The sequence below is a fragment of the Octopus bimaculoides genome, chromosome 5 (genome assembly GCF_046866305.1).
Source record: "Octopus bimaculoides isolate indiv1 chromosome 5, ASM4686630v1, whole genome shotgun sequence".
NCBI lineage: Eukaryota > Metazoa > Mollusca > Cephalopoda > Octopoda > Octopodidae > Octopus > Octopus bimaculoides.
In genome coordinates this window covers 103,624,233-103,646,966 of record NC_142932.1, presented here as the reverse complement: position 1 = coordinate 103,646,966, position 22,734 = coordinate 103,624,233, and the positions used below count along the sequence as shown (strand labels likewise).

The window sequence follows — 22,734 nt, the reverse complement described above, 5'->3', positions numbered from 1 at the left end:
CTTTACCTTGCATCCTTTCGGGGTCAATAAAATAAGTACCATCTGAGCAATGGGGTCAATGTAATTAACTTACTCCCTCCCTCAAACTTGCTGGTGTGATGCCAAAATTTGAAACCAGTATTTCACTTGTATTATTTTTTACAGTGCTAAAATTAGAAACATTGAACATACAGAAGATGCCAAACAGAAGCTTGTTCAAGAAATGATGAAGAAGAAAGACAGTGAAGTCTCTGAATTTGTTCCTACAAATATGGCTGTGAATTTTGTACAACACAATCGCTGTAAATATCTAAAGTTACTTCTTTGTTTATCTTTTTCCTCTTACATTCTCATTTCAGCATGACTAAAGTATGAGTGACTGCCTTAATTAATTTGCTCTGTACTTGTTTTTTTGTTTTTTATCAGTAACTATATATTTTTCAAAAATCTCCTCTATGTTGAGCTTTTTAAAACCTGTATCTATTCAGGTTTCCTTGCTTAACAGTAATAGAATGTTTATGTATGTCTTCATCGTTTTAATGTCCACTTTTTATCAAATGGAGTTCAGTGAGGTAGATTTTTGATGGCCAGATGTCCTTCCTGTCACCCACCATCACCTATTTCCAAGCAAGGTAATATTTCGCCATGGCCAGACACGTTTTCACAGAAAATTTGGAAATGAATGAATATCACAGCGACATTCATTTACTACTGTCACACAGTGTCAAGACACAAACACACACTCACACATGCACAATGATCTTCTTTCAGTTCCCATCTATCAAATACACTGGCAAGGCTTTGGTTGGCCCTGAGCTATAATATAAGGTGCCATGCCATGAGATTGAACCTGAAACCATTTAGGTGGCAAGCAATCTTAATAATACTGGTATGTCTGCACCTGCATGATGTCATATGAATATTTTTTTTAAGCAGGCAAAAGACCCTGGAATGTGACAATTGGTCTTTTACCAAAATTATTAGCAGCAATGAATGAAGAATTATTAATTTCCGTTTATTTTATGCACAAACATTTGTTATTTTATGGAAATTGCTTAAAGTATTGGTAATATTATATAAACACTGAAATGTTTAAAACCATATTTTGTCATTCTCTGCTTTTTTTCCTGTTTCTATTTATAGTTACAATTGAAGAAAGTGGACCTCGATTAAAAGACAAGCATTTGCTTCTGAAACCAAAGCTTCTCAGAGTGGGAGATGCTGAGAAAATTGGTGAAATGGATAAAAAATGTGAGTTGTAATTCATTTATTTTATCATACAATGATATCTGTGTAAGAGCTAAATAAAATTTTAATAAAACTGGTTAGATGGGTCATAGCATTATGAAGCTAGTTAAATAATAAAGTATGTGGGAATGGCAAATATTGATATTTTGGTAGATAATTTATGTGTGAGATAACATTGATAAAATGGATACCTACATTAGTAAATTTCTATAATTATTTATATTTATATATCTATTTTATATTCATGGAACAATTTAAGCTCAGCTCTGTGAGCTAATGAAACCCTCATTTACAGAGGTTCTGTTGACTCCAACAATGGATTATATCTCACTGTGGTGTCTATTTTACAGTTAACTCAACTGAGCCATTGGGAATGTTTTTTTGTTTTTTTTAATCAAATTTTTGCAAGTAAAACACTGCAGGACCAATTACTGTATATGAACAAATGATTTTTATGACTGTTGGTTAGAAAGCATTTGTGACAGCTGAGAAAAAAAGAAAACAAAAATAGGTTGGGGAAGATAGAGAAAGAAGATATAGATAACATTAGCAGTTGGCTTCAGAAAAAACCAGCTCAACAACATGCAAAGTTGTGTATAGAACAAGATGGCATGAAAGCTCATGATTATCAATGCCAATAAGCATGGCACATAAAGAGAGAATCTTGTGTACTTTCTACCAAAAATGAACTGATCCTATTTTTCATATGAATAAAATATAGTTTCTGTTTATGTGGTGGAGGAGTGAGAATCTGTACAAACATTGAACAAAAGAAAGAAAAAATAGGGAGGAAAGGGAAGATTTGAAGTCCTCTTTGTAAATTTAAGCTCTGTTTTATTGACTAATAATAATCTTGTGGCCATCATGCCAGTGGCACGTAAAAGAACCCACTACACTCTCGGAGTGGTTGGCGTTAGGAAGGGCATCCAGTTGTAGAAACTCTGCCAAATCAGATTGGAGCCTGGTGTAGCCTTCGGGTTCCACCAGTCCTCAGTCAAATCGTCCAACCCATGCTAGCATGGAAAGCGGACGTTAAACGATGATGATGATGAATCAGGAACAAACTTCCAGTTGAAGGTATTCACCTGGTTCTTCATGTCTGTTATTTTCTTCTATCACTTAGTGTGAAAATATAACTTTTCACTTTTCTAAGTGTGAAGCGTTGCAATTTTAAAAGATAAATTGAATATGGTTAGCTTTTCTCTAAGCAGTGTATCTATCACACAACTCTCCAGCAAATTGAATACAAACACCTGCAAAGGATCTGTGTGTGTGGTTGCTCAGCCTGCTAAGTATAACAGCTAAATCTTAAAAGAGGATACACAAGAGAATATAGTTTTTGACACATTATGTCTGACAAAAAAAGATGGAATGATTATGGCTGGAATACCTTTGATTATAGGCCTGTCTGATTAGAGATGGCTAAGGGCTCTGATCAAACATATATCAATATAATTTTTATGTCCACTTTTCCATGCTTGCATGGGTTAGAGTTTATTGAAGCAGATTTTCTACGTCTGGATGCCCATCCTGTAACCAACACTCAGTTGTTTCCATGCAAGATATTTGCCTATGATCAGACATGATTATGCAGAATATTGGAAATGACTGACACTGCTTGTATGACAATGACACAACTATCAAACAATGTCAGATACAAATAGCATAAATGATTGTCTGAAATCTTATTGAAGCTAATTTTATTGTAAACATTTCTCTTGTATTCTATTTTACAGCTAGAAGAGTTACAGTTGAACCTGAGGAAAAGGCAACCGATGACTTCCATTATGAAAGATTTAAGAAACAAATGAGACGTTATTAAGCAAACATAAAACATTTGAAAACTTTTCTTTCTGTATGTTTGATGGCCTAACATCATTCACAACTCATGTGACTGAGATGTTCATCTACATTCGTTGTAAACTTTTGATAATTTCTGTAGATAAATATTCATCTAAATTTACAACTTATTAAATATGTTAATTTACTCATGAAATATGTCTTATATAATTGATATCCTTTCTTACACAGTTCCAGTACAGTAAATTTGTAAACAGAGTATTTTATTCTTTAACTTAAAACTTAGCTGTTTTAAGCAGAAGTAAAACAACAAATATTAACTAGCATAACTTTTTTTCTCTCTCAAGGTTCTAGGTTTATGAGAAAAATAGTGTTTTATCCAATAATAAAATACAAAGCAATGTTTCTAGTAGACTTTAAACTTAATATTGAAGTGTTAAGAATAAGAGCAATATTTTGCTTATTCAATTTCTTCATTAGTATTTAATAAAACAAACAAAAAAATGTCAATTCTTGAAGCATTTAATATTCCAGACACAACAGAAGGCTCCAAAATAGGCAGAGTGTGACATGGTGGTAGAGATCCGTAAAAGACAAGATAGGAAAGAAGGGGAGGGGTGCAGTGAACAATATCAGGTACCTAAATAACACATAACAAATAAGGAGAGAAGCTGAAAGTAAGAAGTCTGTGAAGGTTCTATGTTGTGAAGTTTGAATGTTTGGAATTGTAAAACAATGGCAATGTAAATCAGAAGGGAGCTTGTGAAAAGTGTATACATAATTATAGTACTGCATTAGCTCTTATTGACTCCGAGAAGAAAGAGGCATAGAAATGCTATACGAGCAGTTGCTGAATGAAGAGAATACATAGAACAGAGTGAGGATTAACCCAAACAGACCCAGCAGAGAGATTAGCTATAAAATCAAAAGGACAATCAAGGATATGAAGGGAAGGTGAAAAGCAGAACCATCAGGTATAGTTGTCAAGATGTTGAAAATGTCTGGCAAAGCAGGATACTCACATAGTCAACTGAGTAGTACAGGGAGATGTCATCCCCAATAACTGGCACAGTGGTATCATTGTCAACTCTTACAAGGGCAAAGGAGATATCCTAGAAAGAATTGTCTATGAAAATAGCAGAGAGACTCATAGCACAATTTATTGAGAAGAATTAGCTTAAATGTGATGCAGTTCAGGTTTGTACCAGTACAGCAAACTACCGATACCTTTTTCTGTGAGATACAACTACAATTTGGTGGCCACTAAGAAAACAGGATGCAAAAAAATGGCATATGAGAGTTGCGAAAAACCATGTACAGGGTTGCTGTCAACAGAAGGAGAGCAGCCAACAAGTTCAGTAATGAAATTAGCATAAAGGCAGATGTCCATCAATGCTTGGCTTGTAGTCTGCTTGTTTATTATAATCCACCAGATTACAAATGAGAAGTTCAAGACAGGCATCCCATTGGAATTGTTGTATGCTAGTTTTTAATATCTGAATCAGTTGAAGAATTAGAGGAAAAATTCTGAATGTGGAGGCTGTGCCTAGAATCAAGAGACTTAAGAGTAAACATATTCAGGACAAAAGCTTTAGTTAGTAGGTGAGAAAACAGAACTCTACCACCGTCTGGAAAGAAGCCAAGCATAATATGCAGAAAAGGAGTAGGTAGGAACTCTATATCAAATATCCAATGTCAACTATGGACACAAAAGATGCAGTGAGGTCACAGACGTGCTGAAAGAGGAAGATTTCATATATAGCAGTTGCACAAGAGTAAGCAGTAAGAGCACATTAAAAATGCATGCTTTCAAATGCCCAGAAAGGTCAGCATTAGTAGTTGACACCTGATAACAAGTAACCAAATCAACAACATATTTTTTAAATTTAAAAACAAAAAGTACATTTAAGTCTCCCAGTTAACATGGTGTAAAAATTTCTGTTTATTAGATGAATAGGATCAAACTTTATAAAATATAGTTTTAAGGAGCCTTTTAGAATGCAGTATGTCAAAAGTCATACAAAACTTTATCTCCCAGCATTAATGTGTACTATTGATTTCAATCACAATTGGATTTTTTTAACAAAAAAGTATTGGGTGAGACATTTAGAGACTTTAAGTTATTCTTAAGAAAGTAACGTGACATGAGTAAAAAAAATTTTTTTTAAATGACTAGTTCGTGTGAAACTGGTGTCATTAAAGAAATAGATGAAATGGTAGTTAACTCTGTTAAGAGTAGATTGGTCTTTAGAAAAGAGTAAACGTGTAAGAAAATGATGTCCCATACAATAGCAAAGCTTGCAACTGAATAAACACCTATTTTTATCTGTTTCCTTGTTTTAGTAACTTATTTACTGATGACCTTTCAAATGTATTAAGCTTTAAAGCTTAACAAATTAAAATTAAATTTAAGGAAGCTAAAATTTTCTTGCGTTATTCTTGTCAAAACATTTTGCAGCCATAATGGGGGTGGGGAAGAGATAAAATGAATTCAGTAGCAATAATATAAAAAGTTAAATTAATTTATAATTGCTAGGAGATACAATACTACGATCGCCAGAAATATGGATCTTGCTGCATCTTTCGAAGAAAGTTACTGTACCATTTTTCAAGAGTACTAAATGGAATATATGATTCGGATGGATTCATAGGAGCTTTGCAAGCAAACGATGAAGCAAAATTGAACAAATTTTCAACCATTTTCTTTGAGAAATCCATAAATGGTTCAAGGTTTGACACTGCTGCAGATGTTGCAGGTGTCTGCTGAGATAAGTCTTGAAGTGGTTCAACAGATATTCCAATTTGTGATACATTTACTGGTTGACTTGCCATAACTCCAAATGGATTTAGAGATGCTTCCGCTGAAATAAAAATAAGGAAAGAAATTTAGATCAAAAAGTATGTTGAGAAGTAAAGTCTTTTCAAAAACAATAATAAACTTAAGATGCTATAACAAGCACATTTTGAACAGATAAAGAAAATATGGATCTATATGGTTTCGCTCACAGATTTTTTAATTATTTTTTTTTTTAACTAAACAGTTTGAAACTTGGATACTGGTTGTAATTTCTCATGCTGAATATGGTTCACTTTCAACATTTTTGACAAAATTTCGTATTTTAGAAGCTATTTCATGTTAAATTTGTTGTATTTGGGTAATTTTAACCAGTCAACAACGTGTATTCAGTTGAAGAAAGCTACTGCTGTTTACGATAGTAATTGAAGAGGAACAACTTCTGGGTCATCTCTACTAAATGTCACCACTCTGTTCTATTCGTATGTCAAGTGAAGGTCATAGGGAAAGTGCTGCTCCTTGGTCATAGCTGACACAAAAGAGAAGCTTTCTTCTATTCTAGTCAGCACCATGCATTCCTTACTCTTTCCCTCTCTACTGGCAGACAGCCACTTCTATACTATCAACTACCAAGCAGCGAGCGAACTTGTCACTGCCACTATAATTACTGCTATATTTCTAACTACATGTCAGGCAAACGAATAAATATATGTAAATAATATTTCTTCCTTCTTGGTGTTGATTCTTCGATGTTTACTGGTTACTCTGACACAAGAGCCAAAAAAAAAAAAAATAGCAAAGCATGTAAAATGCAACACAGGCAGTAAACAAACATAAAACAGAACAGAGTGGTCACAGTAGAAATGACCCAGAAGTTGTTCCTCTTCGATTACTATCGCAAACAGCAGTAACTTTCTTCAGCTGACTACACGTCGTTGATTGGTTAAAATTACCCAAATATGACAACTTTAACACAAAATAACTTCTAAAATATGAAATTTTGTCAAAAATGTTGAAAGTAAGCCATGTTCAGCATGAGAAATTACATCAGTATATGAAGTTTCAAACTGTTTCATTTTTAAAATATATTTAAAAAATCTGTGATCGAAGCTGAACAGATCCGAAGATATAAATCTATACAGCTTTGATAAATCAATTCTTTCACAAACAACAAGAATTCATACAATAAATATTTAACTACAGATTTGTTCCTATTAAGCAAGAGGACAAATCTTTCCATAAATCAGTTTCTCAGGAAGCCTGTTATATATATGTGTGTGGTTGAGGAGTTTGATTCTGTCAATCCATTACTCTTTATAATGTATATAAATAATCCTTCCTATGACAGGCTTAAGGTCTGAAATTTTGTGGGGAGGGGGCTAGTTGATTACATCAACCCTAGTGCTCTCTTATAATGTATTGAACTAATGAGAGAGGTACAATGGCTGTGAGATGAAGGTGTGAGACTACTAACCACACATCTTCAGTTCAATACTTATTAGTCACTATGAGTGCTTTAAATGAGGTACACAACTCTACTTGTCTCAATTGGATGAGAAACAGGTTCCAGTTTTCATGGTTAAAAGAGGCAAATATCCATCACTATTCTCACATACTAAATATAAAACAGTGAAGAAAAAAATAATAATATAGACCACTAACAAAAGGAAACTTACTTGATTTTAATTTAGATACTTTAAAGATGGCACTTGGTTTAATATTAGTGATGTGACCAAGGAGAATCCAGCTGGGTCCACTAATACTGGGCCAAGAAAAGTATACTGCAAATAATCAAATAAAAACTAGTTTTATACAAGGTAAAAAAAGATTTTAAAAAAACACCCCCACCACAAAATATTTCAAATGGTAAGATGATGGCTGTCTCTCAGCAAGGTTACAATAATATAAGATTCTTAATAGAGTTAAAACATTCATAAATATTTGTTTGTTTTCTAGGCTATGTGATCATGGTTTTGATTCCCAGACCAGCAGAATGTTGTGTTCTTAAGCAGAACACTTCATTTCATGATGCTCCAGTCCACTCAGCTGTAAATGGTTAACCCTGTGACAGACTGGCATTCCAATCAAGGGGAATATTGGCCTGCTTGCTTAGCCAATGGGATGACATTATTTGACAGCTATACCAATGCAGGGAAGTGCCTTGTGACCAGTAGTGTATAACAACATCTGATAGTCCGTTTGATACAGTGATAAAGGCCATACAATAATTTGTCATGTAAAGTCAGTCTATGGTTTTGTTCTTTAGTTATAGCGGCTTATTCCACATGTTGCTACCCTGTAGGTGGAGCAATGTACTATATTACATGCAGCATCAGCCAAAGTATGACAGCATTCAACTAGTGCTGACAATATAATGCATCAGACTGGAGTATGTTGTCATAAATATTATACAATGTTAAAAAGTAGAAATGAAATGAAGTCTACAAATTTTGTAACTGAATATTTGTTGAACAAAAAAATGGAAAAACAGAGAGTTAAAATTATTTCACATACAGGTAAAATAAACAATATCATAATTTTTTTTTTTCCATGCAAGCAAGGGTTGGATAGGTTGTCGTGATTTGTATCAGTTCTTATTCAGAATTACTATCTTCTTAAGGCGGCGAGCTGGCAGAAACGTTAGCATACGGGGCGAAATGCTTAGCGGTATTTCATGTCTTTACATTCTGAATTCAAATTCCGAGGTTGACTTTTCCTTTCATCCTTTTGGAATCGATAAATTAAGTACCAGTTGCGTACTGGGATTGATCTAATCGACTGGCCCCTCTCCCAAAATTTCGGGCCTTGTGCCTAGAGTAGAAAAAAAAATTACTATCTTCTTAAATGGGAAACCTACGATGTAGTCAGCAGAGTCCTTGTCTTGCATGTGTCTTCTATTTTTGACATGGATTCCATGTCTGGATGTCTTTCTTATCATCAACTACTTCAGAGGGTGCAGTAGGTGCATTTTGTCATGCTGCCAACACTAGAAAGATTGTTCCATGTGAAGAGGACTACAGAATTTCTAGACAAGTAAGCCTGCTGCTTGACCTGGCTGCATTTCTTTATCTTGCCGTTTCCCATACTCTGTCTTGCCATCCATTGCAGTCTTGTGTGATATGTCCTTATTTTGGGCAGTTTTTACAAACTATTTTATGGCATAGATTGGATATACTTTATTGTGTTGGTGGCTCTAGAGAGAACGACCCTGAAAAAGTAGTCCACACTATATTGTCTCCATTGGTTCCTGTCTCTTTTTACACAATTGGATACCCATCCTATCACAACCACTATAAAAGATAAAGAGGGTACATTTCATTGTTACCAGCACCAAGAGTCTATGATTGGACTAAAGAGTTTCCCCTAACCTGTATTGGTCTTTATTCTTACTCATGAATTTGTTCTGAGTGGTAAACATGCTTGGCTAAAGATGTTGTATATATCTCTGTGTAGGGAAGGGTTTCCCTACAAAGAGGTTCAGAACAGCAATAAAGACCATTGGCTATAAGGATAGTCTCTGTTCTACTCTCATAGAGATAATTGAGAGAGACAATGTCTCCAATGTAGCATGGCAGGAAGTTTTATAGCAGTAACCTGGGAGAGATGATAGTGAGAGGTGGTAACAATGCATTTAGCTATCAAGATAAACAGATTTCAAAGAGAAGGGATACTCACCCAAGGAATGCAAGCTATGCTGAACATACTAAACATTTTTCTTATTGGTTAAATATGCATACATTAGATTGTTAGGAGTGGCTGTGTGGTAAGAAGTGTGCTTCTCAACCACATGGTTCCAGGTTCAGTCCTACTGCATGGCACCTTGGGCAAGTGTCTTCTACAATAGCTTCAGATAAACCAAAGCCTTATGAGTAGATTTGATAAATGGAAACTGAAAGAAGCCCACTGTATATGTATATATCTACGTGTGTCTTTGTGTCTATGTTCATCCACCACCACTGCTTAACAACCAGTGTTGGTATGTTTGTGACCCCATAACTTAGCAGTTCAGCAAAAGAGGCCGATAGAATAAGTACCTGGCTTAGAAAAAAAGTACTGGGGTCGATTCATTTAACTAAAATTTCTCAATGCAGTGCCCTGGCACGGCCGCAGTCTAATGACTGAAATAAAATATATAAAATATGAAAAAAACCTAAGATAACTTGTCCCTCCCCCACACATCTCAAAATACTAATATTTTAGTTTAATAGTTTAAGTGTTTCCTAACATCCATAAACCCAAGTATATTTATTTTCCAGTCAAAAAAAAAAAAAAAAAAAGGAAGAGAGAGAGAGAGAGAGAGAGATTAGTGTGTTCTGAAGAATAATATATTTAAGAGCTTTTCTTTCACCACAGAATATTTCCATTTTCTGCTTAACTATCCACAACCAGTAATTGTCAGCAATGTATATAATTTGCCTGACCTCAAGGGAGAAGGGAAATAGAATCTGTGCTAAATATAAGTGAAGCAAACAGATTCATCTATGTCTTTCCTTTCACTTATATTGTTCTAAATGCTTAAGTCCCCTTAGCAACTAAACACATCACCACCACCTCTCACCATTATCACTTCCAGGTGACTGCTACAAAATTCCTTACCTTACCAAGTATTGTCATGGAGACATCGTTACTTTCAACTATCTCTGTATAAATGTCAAACTGAAAGCAGTTAATTTTACAATATAAATTTTATGAAATATATATCATTATCATTATTTAACATCTGTTTTTTTCCATGCTGGCACCAACTGGACAGTTTGACGCGAGCTGGAGAGCCACAAGACTGCACCAAGCTCTACTGTCAGCTTTGACATGCTTTCTATGGCTGGATGCCCTCTTAACACAAACCACTAGAGAGATGGAGGGTGTGTTTGTGTGTGTGTTTAAATACTCTTTCAGATACTGAACTAACTGATAACTTTGCCGTTTTGATTTCTACATAAATTAATTAAGATCATTTTTGAATGATTTTTTTAATTGCAAATATGAAATTGAAATTCTACTGAAATATTTTTACTGGAATTTTGTTTCTGTATCAGAACCAGTTAGAAATAACTATGTCTGTCACTCAGGAGTAGACTTTTGTAGGGATTAACAAAGAAAAGCAGTTTTAATTTTATTCAATCGAAGACCAAATATTATTATGATTGACAATATATTGTAAATAGGAAATTTTTTTTAAAGTATGAAAGTTTTCTCTAAATCTTCTTTCACCCTTTGTAATTGTTGTGTCAATATTGTATTGTATCAATATATTGGTAGAAACCAATACATTGATATAATGTAAGTAAACCACTGATTACTATAATCTTAAGCTGTATAAAAGATATTAATCACTCTGAAGCTGATATTACAAACCAAAATAGTATTAGACAGAGAGCTTTAGCAGTAGTAATTGGTCTATCATGTCATTGACTGTGAATTTTTGACTTTTATTTTGATACTGACACCAACTGTGGCATATCTAAAATAATACAGATTTATCTTCCACATGGTTGAATATTATAAACATAATAACTATACAAATAAATATATATGGCTTTATATATATTTATTTATACAAGTATACAAATAAACCTATATACTTCAAGCAAATTTGTAATAAATAGGACAATGGAGATTTATTTTTGGCAAAAATCAATAAAATCATCAATGAGACTTTACTAAAGCAAAGATCAATATTTAAAAGACTTCAACTAATGTTTTTAATTTAATGTAAAAATTTTAACCATCAAAATCATTTAATCACAAAAATCACAAATAAACCTAAAATAAATGCACAATCTTACCAGCTCCACCATAACCATCAGGAAAAGGAATTTGTCCTGTAAGGAAAACTACTATGTGGTTGATATTTTCAGACTCCAAAATATTAAACAGAAATTGGTTTTCAGTTACCTGTTCACAGTTTGTTTGGACCTGGAATCAGAATTAGAATTCTGGAATCAGAATTAGAAGCTGACCAAAGTATATACAGTTTAATATTATTTATTCAACTGAAATGATAAAATCAGACCTTCCCCCACTCTCACCAAAGAACAGCATTATAATTAAATCTATTTTCATAATTACTATATTCACAGCTAACTACATGGTGTGGATTCAATCCCACTGCATGACACCTTGAACAAGTGTCTTCTATTATAGCTCCAGGCTGACTAAAGCATTGTGAGTGGGTTTAGTAGATGGAAACTGAAAGAAGTGTCATATATATATAAAGGTGTATAGGCATGTCAGGAATGGTGCTAGTGAGTTTTGGGAAGCACAGATTTTCAAAGGGTAGTGTCCTGACAGCTAATCAACCAATGTGGGTATTTTAACCCATGCTTTGACAATTCTGAGCATGAAGAAAAATGTTTCTGAAAGTCACGGGTGCTGTACTGTTTTTGATTTTATAAGAATGTCCATGGGTGATAGAGATAATGAATTAAAAAAAGCAAAGTTGTTGGAAATAGGGTGGATAATCTCGTGGGCATATATCAAAGCATTAACATGTTATTGCCCTGAGAAACAAAACATTCAAGAACAAGATTATGAGAGTTCCAGGATGTCTCTCTGGCAGAACTCCATCAATTTGGCGGTATAGCTAATGAGATTGACTGGTTGATAATTGACAGGTGATATACATTTACCAGTTTTGATCAGGGGGATAACACTGGAAATTTTCCACTGTTCTAGGTAACACAATTATTAAAGTAGAATTAGAAGAGGAACGAAAGCTGGTGCAACAGAAGGTCACTGCATTTGGAAAGTAGAAAAATAACTCCTTCCAGAACATGGATTGCAGAGAATTGTGTCAATATTTAAAATGGCATCACAACATTGTAGGAGTAAATTCAACAGATTTTATGGAATTTGGTGTTAGTAGTATGAAGGTGGTACGTTTGGATCTTCGAAAGTAAAAATGTTAGCATTTGGCAATAAGCTCAGCACACTCTTTGAGGTTATCAGTAATCTGTATAGGGATGGAAGGAGCCAACTGGTGAGAATGAGGCCTCTGTTTTGACTGCGTATACTTCCAGAACATTTTGTTTTCTAGTTTTGTTGCTAAGCACTGTTCAAATTTAAGCACTATCTTTTTAGTTACCTGTTTGATATGGCTGGCTATTGTGCCTTCTATTATTCTCTGTTCTATGTAATCCACAGTCAGTATCTTGCTGTTCTCTCTTGGAAAGGTAGATTGTTGCAGTTTCCTAAATTGCACTTTTTGGATTTCTAACATGTTGAATTAGCACTGATACTTCACATGCAGCCCAGATTGAATTAAGAATGTACTAGAGGATAGTATCAACATCTTTGCAATTGTAAGTTCAAGTCAATTTTGGTGCTTTAACACAGAACAGTAAGAGTTCCAGTTGAAATGAGCAGTTTATGATAGTGGCAGCTTTCCTTTCAACCAATAAGACACAGATTGGCAATGGACATAGCGTGACTGGAGATATCTAAATGTTCCTCAGTAGGGATGTTGATAACACTTTCAGGAGCAGTGATAAACAAATAGTAGATCCAAAGTGTTGTTATCTCTTGTGGGGGAGTTGATTAATTGAGACCAGCTTGAATCCAGCACTAAATCAAGGAAATTATTTACATTTTGGGGTCAGTGAAAAGTTTCTCAATTAATCTCTGGGTACTCTTTTACTTGTTTCAGTCATTTGATTGCGGCCATGCTGGAGCACTGCCTTTAGTCGAGCAAATCGACTCCAGGACTTATTCTTTGTAAGCCTCGTACTTATTCTATCAGTCTCTTTTGCCGAACCGCTAAGTTACAGGGATGTAAACACACCAGCATTGGTTGACAAGCGATGCTGCGGGGACAAACACACAAACATATACACACACATACATATATGTATATATATACATATATGCGACGGTCTTCTTTCAGTTTCTACCTACCAAATCCACTCACAAGGCTTTGGTCGACCCGAGGCTATAGTAGAAGACACTTGCCCAAAGTGCCACGCAATTGGGACTGAACCCAGAACCATGTGGTTGGTAAGCAAGCTACTTACCAGACAGCCACTCCTGCGTCTAGTTGAAATTACCAGCAATGCAAACATGAGTAACTGTTTTTACTGATGCAGTTTTGAGGATGTTAAAAAGCTGTGTCATAACAGTAGTTTGGGAGTGAATTATAAGTGCTTATATAGTTGTCATAGAAAAATATTTCTTGTTGCAATTAGTTGAAATCATTACAAGGATTTGCTAAAAAGCTCGAGTGAACATAGACCAATCATACCCACCCCACAGCAATTAAAACAGTCTTTATAAAACAAGGTGCAGCCAGCCATGCTAAAAACATCATTGCAGAGAAAAGAACATGCTCAGGTTTCTGTATCTGTAATAAAATCAGGGTCCTTACTCTTAACATAGAATTCAAAAAGGTGAATCTTCTGCAAGAAGTGTAGGCATTCAAAAGCAATAATTTTTATCCGGATTTAAGCTTATCATCACTCTTAATGGGATAACATATTGTTCTGGAGCTTTTCCATTGCTACCCAGTGTTGGTTTGGTATCCTCAAACTAGCTAGTATCCCCAGACTTGACAAATTTCCATATTTCCCTATTATTGAGTAAGGTAACACTTACATGTGGTACTGAATCATGATTCAAGGAAGATACAATAAGAAGCTTTGGGTGTATATTGGGTGATAAACCAGGGTGACTTTGATAAGCAATTTGATTTTCACACTTAGCCTTATCAGAGGTTAATCAGTATGCACATGCCTTGTCTGGGTTCTGGTTGATGAAGGTGGAGAACATTTTTGCTGAGGAACACTGTCAAATTCTTGGACGAATTGTCAGCAAATATCCATGGATCAAATATTTCTTCAGATACACCAACAGCAATTATACCATGCATAGCAGATTCAGTGGCTTTAGCATTGCCTCTGGATTGGGCAATAGCTGCAGGTAGGTTTGCAAGCAAAACATTCTAATATGATACCCTCGTTGTGCAATTCTGTATTAATTTTAGCTTTAATATCTGTTACTTTGATGCTCAACTCAGAGACAAATTGTTGAATTTCCGCAACTTCATAATGGGTAGCTAGTTTTAGTTTCACAGTGACGGTTGGGGAAGAGATAGAAGCCAGGCACAGAATGGAACAACTTGGTAGTTGAACTATTTCCCAGAACCTATTCATCATAGAGTCAGTGTCTTGCTTTCTTTTTTCTTTTTTTTTCTCAGTATTGTTGGGTAGTGGCACATTGACTAGTTTTGTTGCATAGTTCATCCATACATGAAGCTGTGGTAATTTTGTCCTGTCTGTCCGTTTGCACAATTCAAAAAGAAAAAAAGTGCATCTTAATAGAGAACTCGCAAAACAGATTTGACATGATAAAGTGTGTTCGAGTATTTTCTACGTGTGCAACAAACAAACCTGCATACATATATTTAAGAAATACAGTATATATCGGAACTGAGGCAATTTTTTGGAATATACGCAGTTCAGTCGAGTGTAAACAATGTGATGTATAAGAGGGAAAACATACTTATCAATGTGTATACATGTGTGTGTGTGTGTGTGACGTGCATATACACACAAATTGGTGTGCTTGTAATTGTTTAAATAATTTGTGATGTATTCACAGTAGCCATTGTACTTGTCGCACAGACGAAGTGAGATTTATTTACATTTATTTTGACTACATGTGGTTATTACTGTGATTGCTATCCGAGTATTCACACCGATTTGAAGCTAATCTAAGGTGACCGAAGCGACTTAACAACCGATAGATTTAATAAGCAAAAGGATTTGGGAGATAAATATGTTTTATACACTCACAATACTAATTCTGTTTTAATTGGTTACTATAAAGTTGGAATTAGAGGAGAGCTTCTACGTGATAGCACGGCCTGCTAAAAAGAGAAGCCAAATAACTCTCCTTCCGATCATACACTATTGTCTAGGTCTAAATAAAAAAACAGACACATTGAATATGATTTTTGGTATAATAAATCCGAAAAACAAAAGACGAGATGGTCACGACTGGATTGTCCTTTGAATTGCTTCATTTCAGGTATACTGAGTACAGTTAAGTTATGAAATGTAACATTAAATTTTATGTAAGGTAGTCGACTATTTCAATAGTTGTAGAGTAGCTCCAGGTTGATCCTACTGGAGTAGACTGAAGACGTGACCATCTCATCTTTTATATATCTAGGATTACATTATCCGATGTCGTTCATTTTTTAAAGACGATAGTACGTGACTTGGAGGTTATTTCTTGCAGATCAAACGACTGTACAGAAGTTCCCTCTAGTTCGATTAAAACAGTAAAATTGCATGGTAAGCAGTTTACATTTATAAGTAAACTTTTGAGCGGAGACTGACAAGGAAGTGAAACAAAATAAATAAATTCATCATTAATTTCTTTAGTGTAATTTTCTATTAAATTCCTGAGAGATTTTTTGGTTGGTTGTTCTAAGGAGTGATCACGAAGAGAACTACAGATGTCAAAACAATGTTAAACTTAATTTGGGCCAAAGCGGTGATTAATAGAGAAGCTCAAGAATGTTTGGAATGGTTTAGTATAAATAGAGTGAGAAATTTTTTTTGCTGGATGCTGATCGAGCATTTCCAGCTATGGTTATCCCTTTTTGGGGAGGCGGATACGTTTATCTAATGTGAAATTTATATGTATTTTGAAGCCAGAAGGTTCTTTGGCTGTTAATTGTACGAGTGATCAGGCAGGGCAGAAGTTACCTTGTTGACACGGATAGGCAAACTATTTTTGGGAAAACTTTTTTTTTTAATTATAGCTAAAAAAAAAAAAACAAAGAAAGAAAAACAACCTACAAAACAAAATGTGTGTCGATAATAAACATACCAATTAAGTAGATAAAATGTGAAATATCTTTACTGACAGGCAATTTAGTTTTAGCAAAAATAAATTATGAAACTCTTGGCTTACTACTAAGAAACTTTATTCTCAAAATTTAAGTCCCGAGGAAACGAAATAATTATTCAGCCTTTTGTGCAGATTGTAAAATCCTGCATAAGCTCGTTTGTTTTCACAAACGTGATCATGTAATTAGGCAAAATAAATACACCACCCTATGAACAGCATCACAAATATCAGAGAGGGTGTTTTTTTTTTCCAAACCGAAAGGAGTGGAGTATTATTAGATCAAAAGCAGTTAAGAATATAGCAAATGTTCTGAAACTAATTTAGACTTTCATGAATTAAAAGAATTATTATTCTGACATAGAGACAAGCCAACATTTGGTGATCTTATAGTTAAGCACATCACTTTCAAACTTTTGTGAGAAGGGTACTGTCGATTATATCGACTCCAGTGAATTAGGAAAGACAAAGTCGACCAGTGGAACTTGAACTCAGAACGCAAAGGCATGTAACTAAATAACACAACTTATTTTGTCCGGTACTCTACCGTTGCTGCTTTCATCACCATCAATTGATATTGGTGTCAAGTTTTAGCACAAGACCAGCAAAATAAGGGGGAGGGAGTAAGTCGATTACATCGACCCCGGTGCTCAACTGGTACTTATTTTATCAACTCCCGTATGGGATGAAAGGCAAAGTCGAATACTAATTATCAATTAATATTAATTGAAGTAAAACTATCCCGGGTACTACTAAAGCAGCGCGGACCCGAACGCGCAGTCGCGCTAGCTAGTCGTGAGTGGTCGATCCTAACCCTAACCCTAAACACGTATTCATTTGCACACGCGGGTTAGGGATAGGGTTAGGGACAAGGTTAGGGATAGGGTTAGGGACAAGGTTAGGGTTAGGGTTAGGATCGACCACTCAAGACTAGCTAGCGCGACTGCGCGTTCGGGTCCGCGCTGCTTTAGTAGTACCACTATCCCGATAATTATTAAACAGTGATAACTTTAAACAAATTTGTAAATAAGTTATGTAATTGGCTCCGATAACGTTGTCCGAATTTACATCTTTAATTTTACTGATAATTTGATATTGCACTCGGTAATGAGAGAGAGAGAGAGTGTGTGTGTGTGTGTGTGTGCAATTTCAGTTTCATTATTTTTTTCAACTCCGCCGAACGGGACATAATCAACAATTAGAAACGTGCAACTAATACCGCAAGAAAATAAATAAATAAAGGAAATTTGTGAACATAAACATTACAGTAGTTTTCATGAAAAGAAAAAAAATTAACCAAGTCTATCAGACTCACAAGTCGTCCAGCAACAATCACACCAAACATCTTGAGACTGAGTAATTTCTAAGTAGAACAGAGATGTAGTGGTTGGGGTCCAATGCTGAAACTGAAGACACTTCATTAGAAATTACGCGAATATCGGAAGTAGTTGCATATTGGTAACTACTTCCGGTAAAGTTGTTTTTATCTAAATTACTGGTGACATATTCGTCTTTGAGAGGCAAAATAAAATTGAAACTGGAATTAAGAACTCTTTGTAAGGATACCTCTAATTTTATTTGATTGATTATATTCTTACTTATCCACTGTTGTATTCTACTATCGCTATTATTTATTATAAGGCTGATGTTTCTTTGTCATTTGTCTTGAAAGTGACATGTTAAGACCGCCCGGCTTACATTTGATGAGATTTTTCAGAAAAGGACGTTGGGGTAGTCGTAATTAAAATGCCTTTGATCAGTATGTTTGTTCAGTCAGGAGTGACCAGGGGCTAAACAATAGCTATAACCTTTGCTTTTATAAATCTACTGGTAATTTACTCCAAACTTGAAATGTGAGCTAACTCTATATCTTATAATTCTATTCACTTCTGGGATGCTTTAGTTTGTATATATTTAAATTTGTATAGGAGAGCAATCTGCTTTGTGATTCTATGATAACAATTTCTTAAATGACAGGTCCCAAATTTACGCGAGAAGAGGAATTTGTTCTTTTCAAGTACAATTTTAAAACAGAAGTGATAAGCAATCGAGATCTTTCAACACCAGCTCACGGATTCGATCCGTTGATGTGAAGTTTCTCTTAGTTTTAGTTGTTGTTTTGCCTCAGTTCGACCCTGGTGGAGGAAACCTATGATCGAACATGTTCCTATCTTGTTCATGCTGTCTTTTAAGGGACATGTAATGTGTCTCCCACCCCCTTTTTTTAAAGATAATACGATGTAATTTGAAGCAGATTTGACATATATTTCAAGCAGGTTGAGCGACACGTAGATACTTCCTTATTGGCTCCATATTATTTTGTTGTCATCTTGCCCCAGGTCCAGCTTGATCACGTAAGCCTATTATCAAACGTGTACCTACTGCGACCGTCCCGTCTAAATTCCATGGTGTGCTGGACTTCATTATCCATTGCGTTCTTTCATTTTTAGGAGAGTAGGGTATAATTTGAAGGAGATACGACTGCCATTTTTAGCAGGTCACTTGACTATACTGAAGTTTGTGCAATATTTAACATTAGCAGAGATACCCGGCATTGCTCGGGATTAAAATGGCATAGTTTGTATATATATATATAATAAAGTTTTTAATTTGTGTAGCAATACATGTTATGGTGCAACGTCGAGATCGCCAGTTTGTAACGATAATAATTTGTTGTTATAACGGCATGTTGTAGGATGGAGTTTTAAGAAAGTATTTATTTACCGTTACATTACAATACCTTGCCTCGCCGGGGAGGTTATGATAGATCCAAAAGCATGCGAAGTAAAGTTTGTGCTTGTGTCCTCTTCATTGTTTAGTAGTAATTACAAAGAGAGATAGAATGATGTTGTAAGAGAACAGAATTAGAGCTAATGTGAGTTGTAGGGTGTGGGACGTTGTCTCACAGTTGCTGACAGTAAACTTCATTTCTCCCTCTGACCAAGGTTCTAGCTGGTCAGCCAGACTTCGTTCTCAGAATTGTCACACCTAAGTGACAACTCGTTGAGTCGTCACAGACTGGTGACTAACTGGTTTTTTTGCTTGGGGTTTCTTATTTTTATAACTATCCAGAAGGATAGATATATCATTGAGAACAATAGATTTAGTCGGTGGTCTTGTTATCTCTATTTTAGCTTTTGGTGGAGTAGAAGAGGTTAGAAAGGGTCAAGTGGTGAAGACATTATTTCGGCCAAGCTAAAGGCATCTGGAAAATGTAAAACTACTGTCAGAGAAAAACCATTGTTCCACCATGGAAAAAGTTCTGTTGCAGTGTTAATTTAAATTTGGCTATGGTGGATCGAATCCACTTCATGCATGCAAGATCCACTACATATATATATATATTTCAGTTATGTTGAAACAGGTGATACAGGAAAGTGCAGCATTGATGACTAAACATTTGTGGAATAAATGATAGGCTAATTCGACTAAGCGACTTGTCATTTGTCCTTTTGAAGTATTCCAGGCCCTAACCAGTCATGGAAAATTGGGGGTTGGGGGATGTGATTTTTTAATGCACCGAAAAGCTGTCAGTGGATATACTCTCCTTTATGGCAGTCAGCACTGCATCTAACATGACCCGTCATCTGAAGTTTTGACACCCCTTTTTGGGTTTGTTATCCTACATCACTCATAAAGTAAATTTGGAGGAACTGTGGTTGTTCATTTGTGAGTAACAGGGACTTTGAATGTCGTTATAAATCCATGTTTAACTATCTTCTTAGATGCGCCAAACAATGTCATTTGAAATGCAGAGTTCTATTGTCTGATATTGTTCAGAAAATTCTCTGACTGAATGAAAGTGCCTTTCAGAAGATCTATAAGAGGTTGAGAAAGAGTTGGTAGTACTGGCAATCCTACCTTACCACCTGAGCAGTACATGCCATTAGTTTCAGTTGGAAATTTTAAAGCTTTACAGAAATGACAATTTGAGTTTAGCACACCAATTTGGACAAAATTATCATTTTTATAAGAATGGGATGGATCATATCTGAAAGCAGCTCCAGGAGTTGTGAAGATCGAATTTGTACGTGGTCTGTTTCTGAGAGCTATTCTATTAGACTGCTGTCTAATCATTAAAACTTTTTAATGATTCAGTATTTAGTGCTGCAGCATGCATTTGCTGATCTTGGGAAAGTCTCAGCTCCCTTCAGTTTGGAGACTCCATTTGACATGCTGCAGCATGCCTTTGCTGGTCTTGAGAAAGTCTCATCTCTCTTCTGTCTTGATTGGATCAACTGGAACAGTTGTCATGGTAACAGACGGACTAAGTGATGACGATGATGATTTCACCACCATATTTATTTTCATATTATTGAGTTTGGCATAGCATAAAAAGCACCATTCAAGCATGGACAATGCCAATACCACCTGACTGGCCTCCATGCCAATGGCACATAAAAAGCACCCACTACACTCTTGGAGTGGTTGGTGTTAGGAAGGGCATCCAGCTGTAGAAACCTTGCCAGATCAGATTGGAGCCTGGTGCAGCCTCCTGGCTTGCCAGTCCTAAGTTAAACAATCCAACCCATACCAGCATGGAAAGTGGATGTTAAAAGATGATGATGATAATACTTGTTCAAAACTTAAATTGTTGTTTTTATGTGATTGAGGTCAGTATTCCAAGAGAACAAAACATTAATTAATATTACAATACTCTGGCTGTTTTGTACTTTGGTTTTATGATCCTGTATTAGGAAGAGATATTGAGGTAACTTTGTTCTTTATCTAGAGATTGTTCATTGGTTACTCTGAGGCCAGTCTTAGACTTACGTAATTATTGCAGAATGTGTTAAAACACCCTTTTGTAGTCTTTAGCTTTATCTGGTTTCTTGTTCTCGCTCTTACCAATTTGGGTGATCCTATATCTTGCCAGTATCCTTTGATAATCTGCTGGACATACCTGGCCTCTCCACTTTCAAAAGACACACATATGTTATTTATAGTTGATATTAAATTATGTTGATCTTTTGTTTGTTGAAAATTCTTCTCACTTCTAATTAATCTTCTAATTTCAGGCTCCCAAATAAAATGGCTACTCTAGAACTGGATCCATTATTCACAAAAGCTCTTAAGCTACTTTATTCCAAAAGTAAAGATGCAGACTATCAACTCAGACTAATGGTTGAAGAAGTTGTTGCCCAACGGAAAGGCCTTCCAGTAAGTTTTATATTTTGATTCAGATCCTTGTTTCTGTAATCTTATTGTTCCTTATAACAATTTTGTAAGTTATAGGTGCAGGTGGCAGGACAAAGTTCCCAATACAGCTGTGCTTGAGAGAGCTAATATGTTAAGCATGTATATGCTTTCCTAAATAAGTTCCAGCTGTGCAGGAGTGGTCATGTAGCACTCCATACTTCCTAGACAGATCTTTGGTGAACTAGCAATTGGTTGGAGAAAATAGTAGCTTAATGATTAATTCAAGTGGAAGATAGGGGAGGCAATTCTGAAATTTAAGTTAAACGAAAAATTGAATTTCCCACCCATGCTAACATGGAAATCAGACGTTAAACGGTGATGATGATGATGATTGAAGAATGGGCCTGAGCTTTGGTATGTACAGTGACAATTCTGGACATGTTTCAGTCTTATTACAGTTCTTCTGTAAAGCATCGTCTTTACCAGTACTTACCAAACAATAAGATGACTTCAAAAACATACAGACTTTGCGTGAATAAACATTGGAAGTTGTTTGCTTAATATGAAAATAAATGACTCTAAAGTAATATCCTGTTAAACACTGGACACTGAAGGCTTTATATTTAAACAGTGTTTCAGTGTTTGATTAAGTGACAATATGCAAGAGTGATTTCTTGTTGCCTTCTTTTAGTCTATAAAAAATTTAATCTCAACACTTCAACCTAACAAAATACAAATCATTTATACAATGACCCTGTTGGTACAATCTACAGTCATTAATTACTTATATTGTTCTTATTTACACTAGGCAATTATCATATCAGTATCTTTGCTAAGAAGATGTAGTGCTTGATGGGTCAGCCTATTAACTGGTAACTGAATGCCCCATTGATTCTGTCAGCTTTAACACTCAAAAAAACATCATC

General features: G+C 35.3%; 3 protein-coding genes across 7 annotated transcripts in view; 2 read left to right on the top strand and 1 right to left on the bottom strand.

Moving 5' to 3' along the window:
- LOC106870170 (splicing factor C9orf78) overlaps positions 1 to 5,358 on the top strand; it is a 14,184-nt gene extending 8,826 nt beyond the window's left edge. The window contains exons 7-9 of the mRNA XM_014916167.3: positions 145 to 281; positions 1,123 to 1,230; positions 2,964 to 5,358. Coding sequence (XP_014771653.1) covers positions 145 to 281; positions 1,123 to 1,230; positions 2,964 to 3,049 — 331 coding nt within the window. The 3' untranslated portion in view covers positions 3,050 to 5,358. The remainder of the gene's footprint in view (positions 1 to 144; positions 282 to 1,122; positions 1,231 to 2,963) is intronic.
- On the bottom strand, positions 3,532 to 18,111 carry LOC106870171 (protein Hikeshi). Of its 3 annotated transcripts, none has more exons than XM_014916168.3 (4): positions 17,985 to 18,111; positions 11,608 to 11,737; positions 7,498 to 7,602; positions 3,532 to 5,888 (listed from the first exon to the last, which is right to left on the bottom strand). In XM_014916168.3, exons 1-4 carry the CDS (start codon positions 18,012 to 18,014, stop codon positions 5,575 to 5,577), a joined length of 579 nt encoding a protein of 192 aa, XP_014771654.1. In that variant the 5' UTR covers positions 18,015 to 18,111; the 3' UTR covers positions 3,532 to 5,574. The 3 variants fall into 3 exon arrangements, with proteins under 3 accessions (XP_014771654.1, XP_052824197.1, XP_089208958.1); XM_052968237.2 differs by lacking the exon at positions 17,985 to 18,111 and adding an exon at positions 12,906 to 14,416 and having other exon boundaries at positions 4,946 to 5,888; XM_089352832.1 differs by lacking the exon at positions 11,608 to 11,737 and having other exon boundaries at positions 4,946 to 5,888; positions 17,985 to 18,110.
- The window catches only part of LOC106870168 (integrator complex subunit 12), a 20,692-nt gene continuing 12,522 nt past the window's right edge, over positions 14,565 to 22,734 (top strand). The window contains exons 1-2 of one of the 3 annotated variants that reach the window (XM_052968236.2): positions 14,565 to 14,731; positions 21,688 to 21,829. In XM_052968236.2, coding sequence (XP_052824196.1) covers positions 14,565 to 14,731; positions 21,688 to 21,829 — 309 coding nt within the window. Of the gene's footprint in view, positions 14,732 to 18,090; positions 18,226 to 18,402; positions 18,523 to 21,687; positions 21,830 to 22,734 lie in introns of those variants that run through there. The other 2 variants (XM_014916166.3, XM_089352831.1) reach the window with 2 other exon arrangements.

What these genes read in the sequence shown, in the direction of transcription:
- LOC106870171 (XM_052968237.2), bottom strand. Translation starts at nt 13,040, where the DNA reads ATGTTAGAAATCCAAAAAGTGCAATTTAGGAAACTGCAACAATCTACC. An exon ending in TGATGGTTATGGTGGAGCTG is followed by an intron (nt 7,603 to 11,607) that starts GTAAGATTGTGC and finishes GATTATTTGCAG; the next exon opens with TATACTTTTCTTGGCCCAGT. An exon ending in AGTATCTAAATTAAAATCAA is followed by an intron (nt 5,889 to 7,497) that starts GTAAGTTTCCTT and finishes TTTTTATTTCAG; the next exon opens with CGGAAGCATCTCTAAATCCA.